The sequence below is a fragment of the Danio rerio genome, chromosome 21 (genome assembly GCF_052040795.2).
Source record: "Danio rerio strain M-AB ecotype USA chromosome 21, GRCz13ab, whole genome shotgun sequence".
Taxonomy (NCBI): domain Eukaryota; kingdom Metazoa; phylum Chordata; class Actinopteri; order Cypriniformes; family Danionidae; genus Danio; species Danio rerio.
The window spans coordinates 41,938,868-41,955,337 of NC_141041.1; the positions used below are offsets into that span (position 1 = coordinate 41,938,868).

At 35.9% G+C, this 16,470-nt stretch overlaps 1 protein-coding gene across 25 annotated transcripts in view; it reads right to left on the bottom strand.

Moving 5' to 3' along the window:
• The window catches only part of dbn1 (drebrin 1), a 175,742-nt gene that overhangs the window by 11,474 nt on the left and 147,798 nt on the right, over positions 1-16,470 (bottom strand). For 4 of the 25 annotated variants that reach the window (XM_087301790.1, XM_087301789.1, XM_087301788.1 and 1 more), the window contains exons 10-12: positions 14,241-14,355; positions 12,250-12,354; positions 4,787-4,879 (exon numbers count right to left, since the gene is read on the bottom strand). In XM_087301790.1, the coding sequence (XP_087157916.1) occupies positions 4,787-4,879; positions 12,250-12,354; positions 14,241-14,355 (313 nt within the window). Of the gene's footprint in view, positions 1-4,786; positions 4,895-7,915; positions 8,863-12,249; positions 12,355-13,460; positions 13,605-13,754; positions 14,356-16,470 lie in introns of those variants that run through there. The other 21 variants (XM_087301787.1, XM_087301785.1, XM_087301783.1 and 18 more) reach the window with 9 other exon arrangements.

Sequence of the window (16,470 nt, forward strand, 5' to 3'; positions counted from 1 at the left end):
GGTTTTGGCCACTTCCAGGCTGGTTTCCAGACATTTCCAGCCTGGTCTTAGCTGTTTAGGCTGGGAGATGACCAGCTAAAACCAGCTTGACCAGCCTTGCAGGCTGGGAGCCCAGCCAAAACCAGCTATGTCCAGCTTAAACTAGGCTGGTCAAGCTGGTTTTAGTTGGATTTAGCTCGTCATTTTCCAGCCTGACCAGCTAAGACCAGGCTGGAAATGGCTGGAAACCAGCCTGGAAGTGGCCAAAACCCCTCTAAAACCAGCCTGGTCGACCAGCTAAAACCAGCCAACCAGCCTAGGCTGGTTTAAGCTGGATTTTTAGCAGGGTAGGCTGCATTACACCCCCGGAGCGCAAGGATTACTTTTAAGAAATTGTGATTGTAATTTAAGTGAAGTTTATGTATAAACAAATTTCGAGAGGATCACGTGCTTATGATTGCTAGCAGCTGACCCGCATTATCCAATTCACTACGATCCAATCAGATGACTTCTAAACTACTATAAATACCCTGGGGTTTATTCCATTGCTATCTTCGTTTTGAAGAGCCCCCCCTTCCTCCCCTACTCCTCCTTCTTAGACGGGTGACATGGTGGCCCAGTGCCTAGCACTGTTGCCTCACAGCAAGAATGTCTCTGGTTCCTGGCTTTACCAAAACTAGCAGACATTTCTGTGCGGAGTTTGCACTTCTCCCCGTGCTCACGTGGGTTTCCCCCGGGTTCCCCCGGGTTCCCCGGTTTCCTCCCACCGCCTAAAAACATGCAATTAAGTCAATTGAACAATCCAAATTGTCAACATAGACACGCTTCTAGTAAGTAATTAGTTTCAAGAGCATTCACTTGTTACAGCAGGGGAGTTCTCGAGATCTACCTGAGCTCAAACTCCCCTCCCACTTTGCAACGGGAGGGAGCCCTGGGCTCGAGGATCTCATGAGCTCAGGGCTCTCTCCCGGGACAGCATGCCAAACAAGCTTTATAATTAATCATCAGCTAAGTGTGAACTCTTGAATTGTAAAAAAAAGTTATGATAATACCACTATACACTACCTGACAAAAGTATTGTCACCTAACCAAGTTTTAGGAACAGCAAATAATAACTTGACTTCTAGTTGATTATTCGATATCAGAAGTGGCTTATACTGTATGAAAAGCAAAGGCCTCTAGATTACGCTTATTTTACAAAAATGAAATATAATCTTGCCTTGATTTTTTTATTAGGGCAACAGAAATAATGTACAGTATAGAATATAAAGTCATGGTGCAGTGGAAAAAAATAATTTATTAATATTGTGTATGACTCCAATGAGCTTAGAATACTGCATCCATACATCTCTGTAATGACTCAAATCACTTATTAATGAAGTCATCTAAAATGGCAAAGAAAGCGTTCTTGCAGGACTCCCAGAGTTCATCAAGATTTTTGGATTCATCTTCGAAGCCTCCTCCTTCATCTTATCTTAGACATGCTCAAAAATGTTTAAGTCTGGTGACTGGGCTGGCCTATCTTGGACAATTCTATCACCTTGACCTTCTTCGCGTTCAGGAACTTTGATCACAAAACTCGACTGATTTCTGTTAGATTCTTGGGTCCATGTAGGTTCCAATAGGTCTTTTGCAGTATTTGTGATGATTGGGATGCAGTTCAACAGATGATTCATCAGAAAGATCAACCTTTTTCCACTTTTCCAAATGAACAACTAGAAGTCAAGTTATTATTTGTTCGCTTACAACTGGGATTGATGACAAGACTTTTGTCAGGTAGTGTATATACACCATATTCATTTTGAATTAATTACTTTATTTGTCATACAGCCTGAAATCAAATCACACTTTTAACTTTTCCACAAATAACTTTCATTTTAAATGTTTTTGTAGCCTTTTCCAAAAGGCCTTTTGAAAGCAGGGTGTAATGTGAGTAAAGGTATAGATATTCACAGGGTATGATGGTTTTCACTGTATCCTATATATTTTACTCACATTTAAGGTACATTTGCAAAAAAACTAAACACTAACTTTTGCAAACGCACACAAATATATTATATTAGTAGACTTTGTTTTAGTTTATTGTTGTTAAATTTAGACTGTTATTTAATTATTACTGTATTTCATATCATAAGAATATAATGTGTTTATGTAATTTCACGATTCTGTAACACAGCAGTCAGTAATTAAAAAGTTTAATGAGCTTTCTAACACATTATACAGTTAAATTATTATCCCTCCTTTGAATTTTGTTTTCTTTTTTAAATAATTCCCAAATTATGTTTAACAGAGCAAGGAAATTTCCACAGAATAACTGATAATATTTTTTCTTCTGGAGAAAACCTTATTTGTTTATTTCGGCTAGAATAAAAGCAGGTTTTAATAATAATAATAAAAAAAACATTTTAAGGTCAAAATTATTGGCCCCTTTAAGCTATATTTTTTTGATAGTCTACAGAAAAAAACATCGTTATACAATAACTTGCCTAATTAGCCTATCCTGCCTAGTGACCCTGGTTAAGCCTTTAAAAGTCACTTGAAAAAAATCTAGTAAATTATTATGTACTGTCAACATGGCAAAGATAAAATAAATCAGTTATTAGAAATGAGTTATTAAAACAATTATGTTTAGAAATGTGTTGACAAATCTTCTAACTTTAAACTGAAATTGGGGGAAAAATAAACAGGGGGACTAATAATTCAGGGGGGCTAATAATTTACTAATAATAACTTTTTATAATAAAAGTCAGTATTATTTTGATAATGAGCAAGTGTTTTAAAGCATTATACTCTTTAAATGTACATTCAAGGCATTATTCATGCTTTTTAATTCACTAAAGCACTGTCTAAACACTTGAAAAGGTGTTGTTTAAAGCCTTTGATGCAGAAATAATCTCTAATTTTAAGGGAGCATTTGTGGTGAAATAAAACACATTATTGGTATTTTCTTCCAGTTCTTATTGTGAGCAGTGAACCAAGTTTTTCCTAAGCACAATAATTGCAGTTCAGGTTGGACACACAAGTGCTGAGAAAGTCAGTCAGCTGTGAAGGCAAACACAACCTGGACAAACAAATGAGCCCCAGGCCGCATCACAGGGGCCCGTTTTCATGCAGAAGATGATTTCTGGAGAGCAATAACAGCCTCTCATTTGAAAAACATATTAAGCTGATGAAATACTACATTTACATCCCACAGTCCTGCATTAGTTATGGTATTGCCTACTATTTTCTGGAGGACACATTGGTGGGATTTTATGTTATGGCATTTTAAAAATACTGCTTTTCCGTGGTAGTGCAAAGCAGTGTAAGTTATTGCAATTGAATTAAAATGACTAAATGTTAAATAAAAATTATTTTGATACAAAAATTATTTTAAAAGGTAGGATAGGTCAGTGTTTCCCAACCCTGTTCCTGGAGGCCCCCCAACAATTCATATTTTGGATGTCTCCCTTATCTAACATCAGGTTTTGAAGCGTCTTTCTATGTTCTGATGAGTTGATTCAGGTGCGTTTGATTAGGGAGAGGTTAAAAATGTGTATTGTTGGTGTGCCTTCAGGAACAGGGTTGGGAAACACTGGGCTAAGTTATTGTAAATTTATGTAGCAAACAAAACATATAAGGGCAGTTCATTATGCTGTGGCGACCCCAGATTAATAAAGGGATTAAGCCGAAAAGAAAATGAATGAATGAATAAAAACATGTAGGCCAGGGGTGTCCAAACTTAGTCCTGGAGGGCCGGTGTCCTGCTGAGTTTGTCTCCAACTTGCTTCAACACACCTGCCAGGAAGTTTCTAGTATATCTTGTAAGAGCTTGATTTGCTGGTTCAGGTGTGTTTGATTAGGGTTGGAGGTAAACTCTCCAGGACACCGGCCCTCCAAGGCCGAGTTTGGACACCCCTGATATAGGCTAATTCATTCTTTAATTTTCCTTCAGCTTAGTCTCTATTTCAGAGGTCGCCACAGCCAAATGAACCACCAACTATTCTGGCATATGTTTTACACAGTGCATGTCCTTCTAGCTGCAACCCAGTATTAGCAACCCATACACACCCACTCATTCACTGTGGACAATTTGATTTATCCAATTCACCTGTACCGCATGTCTTTTGATTGTAGGGGAAACCAGAGCACCCAGAGGAAATCCACACAAACACGGGTTGAACAAGCAAACTTCACACAGAAATGGCAACTGACTCAGATGGGACTCGAAGCAGTAACCTTCTTGCTGTGAGGTGATAGTGCTTACTATTGAGCCACTATGCCGCCATATACTGTAGGCTAATTTCAGGAATAAATGCTTATAAATATAATAAGGCTTATTATTTTTATTTACTTTATTTATTAATGTATTAGTAGAAAATATATTGAAACAAATTGTAAATTAAAAATATATTCTTAGGTTTATAATCAAATAATTTGTCAATTTCTGTTCAACTGCTGGGCTTTTCAGGCAGTAACAATAAATGAAAAGGTTTTATAACATGCATCTTAATATTACTTAAAATATGTGATGCATAATAACTCAACAGAGCTGTATATGGAGTGCAATCTTTATATGTGGGGGTTGTTGGCAGTAATGCTACCTATCACGCAATTGAACCATCTAGAGTCACTACAAGAGATATCTGCAACAGCCCTAGTATAATGAACGACCTTTTGAAGTGAAACTTCACAGGTTGAATCGCACTTCTGATTCAAACTCTTATTGCCTGATGGCTTTACTGTGTTGGAACACAACCACTCAGCCACAGATTTGTCATATTAATACACTAATAAAACATAAAACCAATTTCAGCAAAAGCCTTACCAAACTCCTTTCGAAAGAAGTCATCTTTTTCCTCCTGGATAGCGATTCTGGGGATTGGAGTACATCCAGTGGTCATGCTGCGCTCCAGGATGCCTTCATCAAAGTCATCTGAGACATCAAACACAAGGTGAACATCTGATCTCAAACCAGCCAAAATATCAATCATAACAACGATGACAGAATTTACAAACAGTCTAAAGAGATCACTAACAATGCCAAAACAAAAGCAAGCAGTGTTTTGTCTGTCAAAGTGTTTCGTTCAAGTGTCCTCGCCAGTGACATTTAAACACAGACATGCCAATGTGACCATGAAGACACAACACAGTGCGCACCACACAAAATCAGCTCACTTATTGCTTGTAGTTTGCTGTTTTATTCAAGAAAATAAAGTCAAAACAGTACTGAAGCATATATAATCATGTGCATCCACCAATATGTTGTGGCATTATGGAACGATTCATACAGAAACACTGAAGGTCAACTTCTTGATCTCATGACAAGCTAAAACAAGCTGGCAGGTTAAAAATAACTTATTGAGGGTAAAGTGGTAAATGTCATACAAGATTTTAAAAATGACAATGTAATGGTACAGACAGAGTTTATTAAACTTTAAGAGGATATCTAAGTAATGACACATCAATCTACTGGAGTTTTCTCTAACATCTCAGTTGTTTCTCCTGATTTTTAATGTAGAACAAATTTTCATTTTTAAACTGTACTACACTGTATGATCTAATGTAAACTGTTGAAACTTGTGCTTAGGTTGAAGAGTCTACAATCACATGTCAGACTGTCCTCTAATTAATTACAAGACTAAATACTTTGATCTAATAACTACTGTATGGCAGCAATTGTTTTTATTTTAATTAGGGACACATCTGTAGGGAGAAACATCTGAGAAAAGTTACTTAATCATTATGTTGCATTATGACTGGTAACAAATTGAGTTGTCAGAAATAAAATCATTGTAAAAATCATTGAAAATTAAGATTTAATTATTGAAAACACTGTTTTAAATCTTGTGACAATTTTTGAGTGCAAGGGTTTGACCAACACGGTCTCACAGTAATTCATAACTTTTTGATTCAGTGGTGATTCTTTTTGATTCATTTGTATGAATTTGGACAATCTTATTTGTATAATTTAGTACGATTTGTTCATCCCGCAATGATGGTTGGGTTTAGGGGTATGGTTGGGTGCCTTTTAAAATCGGACATTTTTTTACGACTGAACTGTACGAATTCGACAAAATGTAAAAAAGTTAAATTTTCTGGTGAGATCAGACTGGGCTTGACACTAAGGTATTTGTGAAATGTGTGTAAGATTTATCACGTATACCTTTAATTGTGACAGTGTTTGTCTGTGTTGGTTTATGTGGTTTACGAGGACACAAAATTGTCTAACGACATGGGCATGAACTAGTTGTGCTCTATTACTGTGGTTTGCAAGGACACATCTTGTGTCCTCATAATTCAAAACATCATATTTAATGGGTTTTTTTTACATTCAAATTTTGCGTATTGAAAAGTAGTGTAACAAAGCACAAATCTCATGGCTCAGACAATTTTACTGATCAGCCAAAAAGGGGAGGAGATTTATTACAAAAACGGCACTGCAAGAAACTTTTGGTTTTAACAAACAGAACTTAGACCTGTAATTTTATATATATAAAAAAAGAAATAATCAGCTGAATAAAAATAAAATTGCAAAATATTCAGTACTGTGAAATAAGTTCACTGTTACTACTACTGTTGCAATTTTTTTAGTCTCATTTTCAATAAATGATTCAGTTATTCACTCATAAAACGTTTCATTTTTGATGAATTGTTCATGGCATATTTTTGATACAGTAGCTGGTTGTTGCGACCTTTTGGTTAAATAATGTATTGCTGCCTTTAACTTTAATTTCTGAGCACACAACAGTAATTTTAATCTTCACCATAAACATCAGTGGTTTTATCTAAACTATAAACTGTTATCCCAGTACTTCTGTGTTATTTGACTATGTAACTTAACTTAAAAGACTAAAGACTGAATCTCTTTCTTGATTTTTGTGTTTTTCAAACACAGATTTGAATGCAGTGATTTAAAGGATTAATAAACATATGCAGATCAAAATCATTTGTAATTTATGTTGCGCGGGTGCTAAGATCCTGATCTTTTTATTGAGTAATCGTGCAATTTAATGCATTAATGCAGGCTAAACAACACCTTTAAAGAAACCCACCACTTCCTGAATAACCTACCACAACTTCTTCCGTCAACATTATATTTTACAGGAAAGCCTAAATGCTTTCATACATGTGGTTTAAATGAGGTGAGAGGCGCTCTCTCGGGGATCGTTACAAATTTAGGATTAATCTACAAAAAATAGGTATAAATCCAAGGGTCACCTGTGTTCCGAACCATGGGCTGTGATCCGTATGAATCACGGATCAATCGTGATCCGTTACACCCCTAGTGTCAAAGGTTTCCTGTGAGAGTTGGTTTAGGGTTACGGGTTGGATGAGGCCATGTATTATGCCTATGGAGAGTCCTCGTAAACCATATATACAAGTGTGTGTGTGTGTGTGAATGTAGGTGAACTGTCACAAATCCAATGTTCGATTTACAAAAATCTAAAACATTCTGCCAGGATTTTCAGATGACATCAAGGTTAATATGAAACTTTCTGAAAACTCAATCTGAAAGAGTAGCATCTAAGCTACATGAATAAAGTTTTTCCTTTAAATGACACAAATATTATAAACTCAAACTAAAACAAAAAAACACTGAGATGCAAATTTTAGAGTCAAAAAATACATGTAATACAATACATGAAGACCTCACATGACACAATGAAGAAACCACAATGACTCAGGCAAAGTGACACGATTCAAATCCACCCATTTCTGAAAGCGTAATCCATTGTGTTACTCTATAGATAAACTCTAAATGTTAGGTCTTATAGTACAGACAAGGTATTTAGTCCTCATGGGCGCCATTTGTCCTCGTGTTGCTGTTTAAAAACACCACAAGGTCGGCTTCACAACGGTCAATCACGAAACCACAGTCACACAAGTCCGGCGGACGCAAGCCCAAGGGCCCGGAGACCACAGTCACATGCGGCGCAGCGTGGCAAACACTCACAGATCAACAGGACAGAAGGAGGCGCAGGCGGGGCCGCCGGTAATCCATCAGAAAGAGCATAAGAGGAGAGGAAGGGGACATGAGGGGAGTAACATTGATGAGTTTCAAGCAGGTCTCCATAACCAAAAGAATCAGTTTGTCCTCCAAATGTCCACAGCATAGTCTCAAAATAACACATACTGAATGTTTCCTGTGCAAAATGCAAAGTCAATGGACAACAAGTAGAGAACACATATACTGAGAAGATGGCGATATGGATCAATTGGTTGTCCTGAGAAGGAAATGAATTGTGACACTGAGACGGCTGTGGTTTAGTTAGCGAGTACAGAAGGTCACTCGAGATGGGACATACGGAAGGGGAGATGGACATACAGCTTTAGCACCTGAATGTCTTGAAAAGAGCTTCTGTCATCATCAGGACACCCTGAGCCTGCTCCAGAGTGAGTCGATTTTCATTTCATATTGAATGAAATTTACATTATTTACTCAGTTATGTCGTTTCAAAAAGACTAAATGTGGACTTTCCTGTGGATTGCAACAGGAGATGGATTAATCATGTTTAAAAGGTAATTCACATTGAATGGGTAGATGCCGACCAGTGTTGGGTGTAATTAGTAAACAGTGACTGTAATTAAATTACTTTTTTGCAGGAAAAGTAAAGTAAGGGATTGCTTATTTTATTTTGATTTAATTTAAGTCCTGTTACTTTTAATGTACTTGCTTTAAACATTAATTATATTTTGCAGAATAATTAAAATTTTTCAATTAGTGAATTGAAAAATTAAATTAAAGTAGTTTAAAATTAAATTAAATTAAAAAGTAGTTAGAAAAGTAATCTAAATAGAATTTTAATTACATAATTAGTAATTAATTTATTTTTTGGAGTAACTCACACAACACTGATGCCCACCAATAACAAGGAAATGTATTTTTGGGCTGCTACTTGCTACTTCAGGGGTGATCAGTTAGCATTTGGTATGGCTTATGCTGAGTTCAGACTGCATGATTTTCAAAGTAATCGCGTCACAGATATTTTCACACTGCATGACTATCTGGAGTAGTGTTTTGTTGCTGCTTTGTTTACACTGCAAGATGGATTACACTGCATAACTTTAAAAAAGGAAGAATCGCCGACAACTTTGTCCAAACTATGGGCCCTATCATACCAATGCCAATGTGGCGCAAGGCGCGGCGCAATAGTCTTTTGCTAGTTTCAGCTGGGTGCAGGAGTCGTTTTGAGGCGTTGCGCTACGCTGTTTAAATAGCAAATGCATTAGCGCTCATATGTGCGCCCATAGACGTTCTGGTCTAAAAAGGAAAGCGATCTGAGGCGCACTGCTGGCGCGTTGCTATTTTAAGAAACAAAAATATGTTTAGTCTTGTTTTTCATTAGACCAAAACAAACCCGGTCTAAACTCCAGTGCAGAGATGGCCTTGTTTACACACTGCTTAATACGCACAAGAGAGCAATAGGCAAATATCTTTACATATGAAAAAAAATTTATTTTAAGGATATATATAGGATATAATAAGAATAGATATAGTATATAAATATAAAGGATTAAAATAATCCTTTTCAGTTCAGTTCATTCATAACAATTTGCTTTTGTATAATGTTTTTATTAGCAGTATTATTTATTATATCCATATTTATATTTGTTTTATTAAAAACAAGCTTAGATTTGCCCACCTGTCAGGTTTTAGACCATATGGGGCACAGCATGTGTTTTAGGATATAACTCAGGTTTTTGAGCACACTTCGTTATTATTGTTCATTTATTAATTAATTAATTAATTTAGAAATAGTTTTGAAACGAATATTTGCGCTCAACAAACGCAATTAATTATTTATAGACTAATTGATGTCTGTGCGTAAAGGTTTCCCTATCCAAGAGCAAAAGTGAAAGTAGATCCATTATCTCTTATTCTCACGCAGTAGATGCTCTGTTTAACTGTTTTCTGTTAAAAAAAAACTACTAACTGTTAACTGTTTGCTTGTGAAAATGCTCAGTTTTTCCACTTAGACTTACTTTACGTCCTGCTTATGGCGCGACGCAGCTGGCTCTTAAAGGGAATGGGAGATGAGACTCTAATTGGTTTATTCTCAAAACACACCTATAACTCATTAAGAAAATAAACTCAACCCTCTTAGACCATGCGCCACGCCGCAAAGCGGATTTTCCCGTCCTTAAATTAGCAAAAATGCGTTCTGACATGCCCTGAAAGCGTTTGCGCCCTGCGTTTTGCACTCTGCGCATGGACTGTCAAAATAGAGCCCTACGTCTCACAACCAAAAACATATAGTATATCTTTTGTTATTAACTACATAATGAGAAAGAAGCATTTAATGGGGTAGAAAATGTTTATATTTGCTCACCAAATTTACACTAGTATTTCCTCCATTTCTTGGGTCCAAATAGACTGAAAATGAGCGCTTTTAACTTCTCCCCCATCCTCCCGGTGGCCTGCAGATACAGGTACCCATACTAGTGGATGCTGCTCTCTTATTAGCTCTCTTACTCGTATTGAATCGCCGACAGCTCCAGATATTTAGCATGAAAATATCTCAGGGGCATCAGCGACTCATTGGCGATTCTCTCAGATTGCGTCTTTGATCGTTCACATTGTGTGATTGTTACTCACGTGAAAGAGCATCAATTTGCCTGTGATTTTTAGGCATTTGTCGGCGATTTCTCAAACCAGTCTGCGATTCAAAATCGGGGCTAAAATCATGCAGTCTGAACACGGCATCAGCGTGTCTGACAAATTACAATAGGTTGTTAGTGCTTTATCACTACCAATAATTGACACATTATTAATTGGTTGACTATTTTAATAAATAAAAATGCAGGATCACTGAAACACTTTGGACACTGGACTTTTCACTGGACTGGATTTTTCAGTGGAAGTTTCAAATAGTCCCTTAAAGCAGGGGTTCTCAAACTTTTCAGCCCGCAACCCCTAAAAAAACAACACCAGTGACTCGCGACCCTGTCTATGCTCAGAGGTGGTTATAAGCCTACAAACATTGCACACAATGGTGCACACACACCAATAGGAATTACATAAACAAGCTTATTGATGACACAAAAAAGTGCAACAGTCTATTTTTTATAATAATTATTCATTGGTTTAATTTAATATTAATCTCCCTTAATGAAAATGATGAGCACAATGTTTACAGCACAAGACTATTCTTGGTTTAATTTTGGAGACTTGGAGCCACTTGGAGATCATCCTCCTTGTTCAGTCATGACCTCTTTTTTAATGTAAAGTATGTGATTGCCATAAAGGTATCAAAGTTTAACATTGTACCGTAAAATCAATCTGCTGCAACTAATGCTATTGCTGTGATTGTAATCTAGCATAATAAACCCAGGGGTCGCAATCCAATGTAAAAAATAAAAAATAAAATAAATAAAAATTGAAAGGCTGATGATTTTTTTATTTGCATGTTTTTAATTAAAAACGATTAAATATTACCTACATATTACATATTATATACGTTAAGAACTATTTTTATATTCTGCAGGTTATGGATAAAATATGATAGTTGTAATAGTTTAATAAAATATATAAGATTTTTGGAAATCACCAAGCGGCCAACCCACAGACCTCACCCCCCACCCCCACCTCATTGTCTTGCGACCACCCAGGGGTTCCCTACCCCCACTTTGAGAACCACTGCCTTAAAAGTATAGTTTACCACGAAATAAAACAAATTACATCACCATTTACTCTCCCTTTATGAGTTTCTTTCTTTTGCTAAACACAAAATAAGATATTTTGAAGAATGCTGGTTGATACTAACCATTGAATTCCACAGTAATAATAAAATATTATGTAAGTCAATTAGTGTCACCAACCAGCATCTTTCAAAATAACTAATTTTGTGTTCAACAGAAGAAAGAAACTCAAATAGGGTTTAAGCTAGGGAAGGGCTAGTAAATGATGACAGAGATTTCACTTTAGAGTGAACAATCCCTTTTTAACCAATATTTCCAATTGACAAAATGTACTTTTTCAAGAAGCTTTGGAATGTAATGGGTCACAATTCAGGAAGCTGTCACATAGCCATCTATGGTCAGATTTTGAATAACACAAGGCTGAGTTTAATTTTATGCCAAAGGAACTATCTAATTCTAGCAGACATTGAAAGTGGCAGACCTGGTGCATCCCGGTGCAGTGCAGCTACAGTGATAGCTTTGAGAAGTGCAGTGCTGCTGAGAAGGCCAAAAGAAAATCTTTAACTCAGTGAAGGGGTGGCTACAAGCTAGGCTGGTGACTTGCTGGTCCTAGGCTGACGCCCTCAGTAAGATCCGTCCAGTACCTACCAGGTGGACCTGGCTGCCGCCGCGATAGTGGCGGAGTGCGAGAAGGGGACGGACTGCAATCGGATGGACTGTGCTGCTGCCTCAAGAATGGACTGTCCAAGCGGCCTGGTAAACGGGAGACAGGACCATGGTGCGGGACACGCGGACACCCACATACACACACACAGAGTGACGGACACAGATGCGACAGTGGAAGACCAATCAGGAGAGACAGAAGGAAAGAAACCCAGGGATAGATAGAGAGGAGGGTAAATCCGTACAAAAGAGAAATGATTAAAGAAGCACGAGTTCAAAACAGAAGAGATGATGGATGTGGAGCGGACAGGTGGAGGTTAAATAAGATCCAGGATCGTCAGAAGGAAATATGGAATGGATGGATGGTTGAAAATGAAAAACGAACAGATGTTAACAAGCAAATCATGGAGTGAGTAGAAGAGAAAGAAGGTATTAACCGAGAAATAGAGAGAAAAAAAAGTGAGGTAGAAGGAGAGAGGTAAGAAAACAGAAGTTAGTGTGATGTTTCACTCCTCCGAACATAATGAAGCAGTTGTAGATGGTAGTGTGGTAGTTTGATATTCACTCCAAAACTGAAACGTCTATAATCTTATTTAAGCAAGGACATCACATCTTCAACCAGTAATCGTTTGTCTGTTGGAAAATGCAGCAATATAGCATTCTTGACAATAAAGCAATATTTGCTAGAAATACTCCTACTTAAACCACCTATATAAAAATTAACCATGGTTTTATTACACTTACCATAGTTTAACCATGATAAAATGGACAAAATATAGTACTTTATCATTATAAAACCAGGGTTAATTTGATAATTTTGTAAGGGTAACAAGGTGGTCTACAGTCAAATGACAGACTGCATGTAAAATTTTCAGTGGCACATTTTGTCTTGTCTTAACCAGAATTGTTAATAGAAACACAGTTTCTTTACTCAACCTTTAGATGCACATTCAAAGCCAATGTAATAAGTAACAAGACTAAACAAAACAGCTTTACTTGGAACAAAGTATAAACTAGTCCGTTTAACCGAAAATAATATTTGCGATTAGAATTAGCAAACCTGAATGACTTAGCAAAGTACAATGTAATAAATGATTCCGGCAGAGTTTACTTGTTGTTAGCATGTTGCTATGCTAACAATACTCTAATAATTATACAAATACCAAGTACACAAACTATTGTGGTTTTTTTTTTTTAGCCAAGTTAGATTAGACTACTTGAACTGATCAAAATGACAGCCGATTTGAATGTTATCAGCCGATTGAATGGGCATCAGTGGTTATCAGCTGATAGATATGGGTCAGTAGGGGCCTTCTGTGCCTACTAGTAGACTCAGAAGGCTGTTATCATCCATCTCAACATGTGGACACTTCAAATTGTCCTAACAATTGACCCTTTTTATTGTCCTACTTTATCTCTAGCAGTGTAGCTGATTAACTATGTGGATGGATGATAACAGCCTTCTGAGCCTACTAGTGGTCGCAGAAGGCCCCTACTGCCCCATATCTATCAGGCGATAACCACTGATAATGCCCATTCAATCGAGTGATAACATTCTTATGATTATAACCTACCTGAGTTGGTTTGACTGGTTTATCTAGATTCCCAGGCTAACAAACTCCCCTTATGATTTCGATTTTTTTTTAAGTAGTTAAAGTGTAGTAACTTTGGCTTTTCTTACAATATATTTTTACTAGTTAATTTAAACTTAAAGATTAGTACCTCTTGAAAACCCCTGTTATATATACATATATTCATATTTTACATAATTTATCTTCATAAATCATCTATCAGTGATCATTACAAATCAGTGGTGATGATTAAGAGCTGAGAATTCAGCACACTGTGAGACAGATGGTCTACCCTGAGCTCGGCTGTAAGATTCATTAAATGACAGATTGAGAGACAAGTGAAAGGCAAGTAGCAGGACAAACAGAGGCTTAGGATTTAGCATCAGCTCTTAACTATGATCTTACCGGTCCTGTGTGTCATCACAGGAGAGATGTCCACGCTGTTGGCTATGGCCCTCTCTCTCTGCTTAAAGAATTCCCGTGGGTTACTGGGCCTCTGGGCAATGATGGCTGCCGCTTCCTATAAACATATGAAACAAACCATAGTTATGCTGTTGAATGTACTGTAATGTGTGTGTGTGTTTGTATTTTTTATGATTAGTATTTTATTCAAATTATGCTACATACATTATAAATATATACAAGCAGATGTCAAACTGTCCACTTGTACAAAGGCAAGAGGGAAATATATATACAGTTGAAGTCTGAAATATTAGCCCCCTAAATTATTAGCACCCCTGTTTATATTTTTCCCCAATTTCTGTTTAAGGAAGAGAAGATTTTTTCAACACATTTCTAAACATAATAGTTTTAATAACTCATTTCTAATAACTGATTTATTTTATCTTTGCCATGATGACAGTAAATAATATTTGACTAGATATTTTTCAAGACACTTCTATATAGCTTAAAGTGACAATTAAAGGCTTAGCTAGGTTAATTAGGGTACATATGCAGATTAGAGTAATTAGGCAAGTTATTGTATAATGATGGTTTCTTCTGTAGACTATAGCAAAAAAATATAGCTTAAAGGGGCTTATAATTTTGACCTTAAAATGGCTTTGAAAAAATTAAAAACTGCTTTTATTTTAGCCAAAATAAAACAAATAAGACTTTCTACAGAAGAAAATTATTATCAGACATACTGTGAAAATTTCCTTGCTCTGTTCATCATAATATGGGAAAAAAAAAAAATAAAAAAAAGTTAAAGGGGGACTAATAATTCTGGCTTCAACTGTATGTATATATATATATATATATATATATATATATATATATATATATATATATATATATATATATATATATATATATATATATATATTATATAAAAATATATTACAAAAAATCAGATTGTGTGTGTATTTATACTTATTTTTTTGAGCATTGTGAGCATACTTAAATTTTTACTTAAAACCAGCAGAGGGCCTAAACAGATCCTTTCGACACACCATATTGTACAAGTATGATCTAAACTAAATAAAATTTTAATTCCTGCTCCAAAACAGTGATATAGTTTTGTAGCTAATAATACACCAGTATATAATTCGAGCATTTAAAATTGCATTTATTTATTGTTAATATTATTAATGACCAAAACTTTTGAAGGATGTTTTAAATCCAACTATAGTGGGCTTCAGTAAAATTACAAAAGGTCCTCAAATTAAAATGATTTAAAACAGGACAAGGTACAAGCAGAAATAAAAAATAGTCTGTGTCCTCTGTAATTTTTCCAATAAAGTACAACAATTCTCTTAAAAAAAGAATATATAACTGTTTATTAATGATTTTATTGGGCTAAGAAAAACAGTAAAATATTTAATTTAGGTATATATTTAATACAAAAAAGATAACCTAATCCAGTAGGATATAAATGAGTGCTGTCAATTAATTAATCGTGATTAATTGCATCCAAAATAAATGTTCATATTTACAAAACACATTTGTGTGTACTATGTATATTTTTGTGTATATAAATATATGCATGAATATACTGTATAAAATGCTTGTTTATATTCATATAAAAATAATTATATAAAACACAAATAATACAAATAAGATATTAATATAAATTTATGTGTAAATATATTTCTTTTGTATACTTTTTGTATTGAATGTGCAGAACGTGTGTGTATTTTTACAATAATACATAAAATATAGTATATATGAACAAAAAGTATATATTTAAATATATATTTTGTAAATACAAACTTAATCTTGAATGTGATTAATTGCGATTAATCATATTACAAAGTCTATGCAAGGGTATTGGAGAGGAGGATCCGGCCAATGGTTAAACCTAGGATTCAGGACCTAGGATTTAAGAGGAACAATGCGGTTTTCATCCAGGCCGTGGTACACTGGACCAGCTCTAAACCCTCACCAGGGTGCTCGAGGGTTTATGGGAGTATGCCCAAACAGTCCACATGTGTTTTGTGAACTTGGAGAAGGCTTTCAACCATGTCCCGCGTGGCATTTTGTGGAGAGTGCTCTGGGAGTATGGGGTTAGAGGTGCTCTGTTAAGGGCTGTCTCTGCATGAACAGTAGGAGTTTGGTTCACATTGCCGGCAATAAGTCAAACTTGTTGCCAGTGGATGTTGGACTCCGGCAGGGCGGCCCTTTGTCACCAATTCTG